Source organism: Cebus imitator, unplaced genomic scaffold (genome assembly GCF_001604975.1).
Source record: "Cebus imitator isolate Cc_AM_T3 unplaced genomic scaffold, Cebus_imitator-1.0 Scaffold102, whole genome shotgun sequence".
Lineage (NCBI taxonomy): Eukaryota > Metazoa > Chordata > Mammalia > Primates > Cebidae > Cebus > Cebus imitator.
This window is the reverse complement of record NW_016107417.1, coordinates 289,737-295,736: the sequence shown is the minus strand read 5'-3', so window position 1 is coordinate 295,736 and position 6,000 is coordinate 289,737. Positions and strand designations below refer to the sequence as shown.

Here is a 6,000-nt window from a genome sequence, read left to right as displayed (position 1 = left end):
GGCTGCCATATGCACCCCGCCTAGAACTGCCTTAACTCATCTCCTGGTGGTGGTGCTGTTGTTTTCCTCATTTTGCAGCAAGGAGACTGAAGAACTAGCGTTATCCACTGGCCTGAGTCGTCGGGTCGGTAGGCAGTGGGGCCAGGCTGGCCAGCGCACGACCGCCCTTTCCTCTACTTCCCCTGCACCCTGAAGTTTGTTCTGCTTCGAGGGCAGAGCTGTCACATTCTTGGTGGCCGAACTCCTTGTGAGGCGTGGCTGGGCTGCCTCTGGAGGCCATCAGGGTCCCCTCTCCTGTTGTGGTGGAGCCTTGGCCGTTTTAACCGCTCTTGCCAAGTGGCCCTCCGAAGGTGACAGTCCATCTTTTCTCAGCAGAGGGCCACATTGGCGCATGCCTATAATCCCAGCACTTTGGTAGGCCAAGGCGGGTAGATCACGAGATCAGGAGTTCGAGACCAGCCTGGCCAACATGATGAAACCCTGTCTCTACTAAAAACACAAAAATTAGCTGGGCATGGTGGCGTACGCCTGTAATCCCACAGGTGGTAGTGAGCTGAGATCATGCCATTGCACTCCAGCCTGGGCGACAGAGAGAGACTCTATCTCAGAAAAAACAAAAAATGCGGGAATAGCAGATGGGCTGAGGTGGAGCCTCCCCACCCCCGATCTGGGCCGAGATCCGGTCCTCTTTGAAGAGGGCACGGCCGGGGTCACTGGACGTCTGAGACGCTGCCATGGCGCTGTTCTGGTGGATCTTGCCAGAAGTCTGCCCAGTGCAGATTTGGACAGAAGCTCACATTTTGCCTTGGGATGCAGGAGAGAAACCAGGTCTGGTCAAGTTCATGGGAAGAGGCGGGAACAGACCCCATAGACTGGGGCATGGGCCACCGCAGGAAGCCCTTTCTGCTGCCTCTCTGTCTGGCTTTTTCTTTGAAACACCCCCCGAAACGCCCCCAGTCTTGCGCCCTCCTGATGTTGGGGTTAAATCCTGAGGAATCCCTAGGCTGGCTCTCTGGGCCAAGGAGGACCCTCTCCAGAAAGAACAGGGCCCAGTGCTGCCTCCTAAAGGACAGGGGAAGGGCCTGGGCACTCCCCATAGGCTGCCTGCCAGCCATCAGGATAGCCCCAGGAAGCAGGCCTTTGAAAGCCCATTCCATCACTGTATTTTATTATTTTATTTTTATTCATTTGTTTTTGAGACAGAGTCCTGATCTGTCGCCCAGGCTGGAGTGCAGTGGTGGAATCTCAACTCACTGCAGCCTCCGCCTCCTAGGTTCAAGGGATTATCCCACCTCACCCTCCCATGTAGCTGGGATTACAGGTGCCTGCCACCATGCCCGGCTAATTTTGGTATTTTTAGTAGAGACGGGATTTCTCCATGTTGGCCAGGCTGGTCTCAAACTCCTGACCTCAAGTGATCCACCCACCTCGGCCTCCCAAAGTGCTGTGTCGAGCCCATTTTAAAAAGATGAAGAAACTGAGGCTGAGACAGGTGAAGTCCCTCCCCAGGGATCCTGCGGCAGCCGGAAGGTGGTAAAATAGGACTTCACCCAGGTTTGTCTGGTGTGAAAGGCTGTGCTCTCTGTCTTGAAAGGCTGTGCTCTCGTACCACACTGGGGGCCGGGGAGAACGGAGTCCCTCGGGGCATAACTGATGGTTCCGTTCCCATACTCGTAGGAGCTCGGATCGGGCCGTAGGCTTTCCAGGTGGCCTCGGGAGACCCACCTAAGCCCCGTGCCCTTTGGGAAGTTGCATGTTGGGTTGGGGTGCTGTCAGCGGCACTTGCTGGAAGGTGCAGACCTGTGTGGGTGTCTGGGCCCAGGTCCCCTGCTCCCTTCTTCCCTTTGTAGGGCTGGTTGTGTGCTGCCCAGCCCCGGAGGGTGAGTTCGCATGGTGGATTTGTCTACTATCCCGGTTTGGCGCTAGTGTCAGTGCAGGCCCTTGTGAAAGGCGTGCCTGTGTCTGGAGTGGGGCTGTGGCCCCTCCCTCAGCGTGGCGACCTCTGTGCATGGGTCAGGGCTTCAGCAGGGACGTAGAGCCCCCTCGTGTTCGGAACAAGGGCGTGACTGCAGGAGCGGGAGTGTGCACGATGGAGGGAGGAGAGGCGGGAGGAAGGGTCAGAAGGACAGTTCCTGGGAAGGTCCCTGAGGAGCCTGGTGAGGTGCTCACTGGTATGAGGGACACTTAGGGCCTGTGGGGACGTCTCCCACTGCTGGGGGGCTGGCTGAAGTCCCATCTCTGCCTTCGTAGCTCAGCATCTGGTCACAACGCAGGTACTCAGGAGCGGTGCAGGCATCTGAGGCCAAAAGTTCCTGGGTTTCCTTTGCCTCTCATCAAGATGACCTTCGGGGCAGGTGGCTGCTGCTGCTGCCCCTCCCGTCCCCAAGATTCGCCAACTGGCCAGAGAAAGGGGTCCCAGGAAGCGGGGTGCCAGACGTCCTCCCTGCAAGAAAAGCCCGAGGGGTGTAGGAAGGAGGGAAGGAGGGAGAGAGGCAGGGAGGAAGGAAGGAGGGAAGGAGAGAGGAAGAATGAAGGAAGGAGGGAGGGAGGGAAGGAAGCAAGAAAGGAAGGAGGGGGGAAGGGGAGGAGGGAAGGAGGGGAAGAGGGAAGGAGAGAGGGACGGGAGGAGAGGAGGAAGGAGGAGGGAGAGCCTGGGGTCACCCTGGCTTGGCTGTCCTCAGATCCTGAACCCACCGCCCTCCCCGGCCACGGACCCATCGCTGTACAACATGGACATGTTCTATTCTTCAAACATTCCGGCCACCGCGAGACCGTACAGGTAGGATGTCCACCCACAGCCTTCCATGGCCCTTGGTTCCCGCCAGCCTGTGGTGGAGGTGCCGTGTCCCCATGCCACTGGTGACAGGTTCATGGGCAGGTGCCAGGCCCAGCCCCGCCTCCCTCTGCTCTGCCAGCCACAGTAGGCTGCCTCCCCAGCCGACCCAGCAGGGCCTGCATATTGGGTTCAGAAACCCACAGAACCCCATATTCCGAGCTGCTCTTCAGGATGCACCTGTGGGGAGCTGGGATATGCCTATGGCTCCGTGGGCCCTGAACGATGCCACAGGGGCATTCCCACCCCACCCGACGTCCCACTGCAGGGAGGCCGAGGCAACCCCATGGGCCGAGGGCTTGGGCTCCAGGGTCTGACTGTGTGTTTGAGTCCAGCTGTGGGACTCTGGCCATCGAGATGCCCCCTCGGTGGCTTGGTCTTCTTAGGATGGGACAAGTCTGTGAAGGCTGCTGCAGCACCCACCGTGGTCCCCCAGTCGTGTGACATCACCAGGACAGTCCAGGCTGCTCACTTGCCACAGTGGCCTGTTTGAGCCTGGGAAACCCACGGGGCTGCTCAGCCCAACACCAGTCCCTGAGCTGCCCATGCTGGGGTCACAGGCCCCACCTCCCTAGGTGGGGAGGGGCACCTGAGCATGTGGAGAAGTGGGACCCAGGTGCACTGGTCTCTGCAGGAGCTGAATGAGAGCCTGGGAGGGGCAGGGTGAGCCTCCTGACCTTTAACCCACTGGTGCCAGCCAACATGGCCCACCCGCCAGCTGCACTGGGCCCCACCCCCAGCGGTGATGGGGTGGGAAGGGGTGGGCCTGGGCCAGGCCACCTCTGGACCACGCATCCTTATGGCAGCAGGGCCTCCTGAGTGTGGTGCCGCCTGCCACCTAGTGGCCATTTCTATGAACTCCCAGGCCTGGCTGCAGCCCCCATTTCCATCCCCCTCTGGGTCCGGCCACCTCCCTGCTCAAGGAGCTGCAGTGGCTCCCTGATGCCACAGTAGTATGTCAGACTGTCACAGTCTGTCCCAGCAGCCTCACAGAACACCGTCTCCAGAATTGTCACATCCACACCGGGCAGGCCAGTCTAGCCAGGCCCCGGCCCAGGCCCCTTTGCTCATGCTGTCCTGCTTCACGGCGGAGACATCTTCCCTCCACGTCTGACCTTGCAGCAGCTGGGCCCCAAGAGGAGTATCCTGCTGCACATTTCTCAACACCTGGTGTTACCTTACCACCCGTCGCAAGCCCCACTGTTACAGGACCGGGACTCCCAAACACAGCACGGTTCCCATCCTGGACTCACATAGCTGCATGCAGGGTCTCTGGGCCCCAGCTGGGTGCAGGCAGCCTCTAGGACAGGAGACATCTCCTGAGTCAGGCTGCTTGAACTCAGGAAGGGAGCATTCCAGGCCCCTTGGCTGCCATGTTAGTCTGTTCTCACGCTGCAAATAAAGACATACCTGAGACTGGGTAATTATAAAGGAAAGGGGTTTAATGGACTCAGTTCCGCATGGCTCGGGAGGCCTCACGATCATGGTAGGAGGCAAGGAGGAGCAAGTCACGTCTTACACGGCAGCCAGGAAGAGAGAGAATGAGAACCAAGCTAAAGATCCTTCTCCTTATGAAACCATCAGATCTCGTGAGACTTATTCCCACAAGAGCAGTATGGGAGAAACCGCCCCCGGGATTCAAGTAGCTTGCACTGGGTCCCTCCCACAACACATGGGAATTATGGGAGTACAGTTCAAGATGAAGTCTGGGTGGGGACACAGCCAGACCACCCCAGTTGCCAGCCTTTACAGTAGCAACGTCACAGGGAACAGTTGTCCAGTCCCCTATTCTGTCTGGCACTGTTTCTAGCACTTTCCAGGCAGAATCTCACGTATCTGTCACAAGCCTCTTTTGAATGTTTACTATTTTATCACCTGCTTTTTTTTTTTTCTTTTTGAGATGGAGTCTTGCTCTGTTGCCCAGGCTAGAGTGCAATGGCATGATCTCGGTTCGCTGCAATCCCTGCCTCCTGGTTGAAACGATTCTCCTGCCTCAGCTTCCCGAATAGCTGGGATTACAGGCACACACTACCGTACCCGGCTTATTTTTGTATTTTTAGTAGAGACGGGGTTTCACCTTGTTGGTCAGGCTGGTCTCAAACTCCTGACCTCGTGATCCTCATGCCTTGGCCTCCCAAAGTGCTGGGATTACAGGCATGAGCCATCGTGCCTGGCTCATCCCCTGCTTTTCTCAGTGAGAAGCTAAAGCTCAGAGAGGCGAAGTAGGCTCCAGGCCAAGGTCAGCTAGCAGGCTCTGGAGGCCTTGTTCTCCTCAGAGGCAGCCTTGCCAGGGCCCAGGCTTGGCAGGCTACAGGGCAGGTACAGGCATGCCCATGGTAGAGGTGGGGCTGTTGAGGCCCTGAGAGGGGGTAAGTGGTGAGCCCAGGCCACACAGGTCCAGAGTCAGGCCTGCCTCTTCTGGAGTGGGCAGTGGACAGGCCTTTCCCGTTCACAGCCCCGGGGCCCCTGTGCCCACTCCTCTGCGTGTGTCCCTTCCAGGCCTTACATCATTCGAGGAATGGCGCCCCCGACGACGCCCTGCAGCACCGACGTGTGTGACAGCGACTACAGTGCCAGCCGCTGGAAGGCCAGCAAGTACTACCTGGATTTGAACTCGGACTCAGACCCCTACCCGCCCCCACCCACGCCCCACAGCCAGTACCTGTCAGCAGAGGACAGCTGCCCGCCCTCGCCCGCCACCGAGAGGAGCTACTTCCACCTCTTCCCGCCCCCTCCGTCCCCCTGCACGGACTCATCCTGACCTCAGCCGGGCCACCCCGGCTTCTCTGTGCCCCTGTAAATAGTTTTAAATATGAACAAAGAAAAAAATATATTTTATGATTTTAAAAAATAAATATAATTGGGATTTTAAAAACATGAGAAATGTGAACAGTGATGCGGGTGGGCAGGGCTGGGAGAACTTTGTACAGTGGAGAAATATTTATAAACTTAATTTTTTAAAACAGAACTGCCATTCTTTCGTGCCCGTGTGCATTTGAGTTGCGTGTCCCCGTGGAGCGAATGCTGACCCCTGGAACACCATGAGCGTCCTCCCAAGGTGCACGGCATCCTTCCGTCTGGTTCCAGGAGTGAAGGGCTGGGACCTCAGGCAGAGGCTGGCGTGTCCCTGGAATGCATCTCTGACCTGCAGGCCGGGCCGGCTTTAT

General features: G+C 58.0%; 1 protein-coding gene across 1 annotated transcript in view; it reads left to right on the top strand.

Annotated features, from left to right (window-relative positions):
- Positions 1 to 5,798, top strand: part of LRP5 (LDL receptor related protein 5) — a 133,509-nt gene extending 127,711 nt beyond the window's left edge. Inside the window, exons 22-23 of the mRNA XM_017536942.2 lie at positions 2,682 to 2,779; positions 5,333 to 5,798. Coding sequence (XP_017392431.1) covers positions 2,682 to 2,779; positions 5,333 to 5,594 — 360 coding nt within the window. The 3' untranslated portion in view covers positions 5,595 to 5,798. The remainder of the gene's footprint in view (positions 1 to 2,681; positions 2,780 to 5,332) is intronic.
- The last annotated feature ends 202 nt before the right edge of the window (positions 5,799 to 6,000 follow it).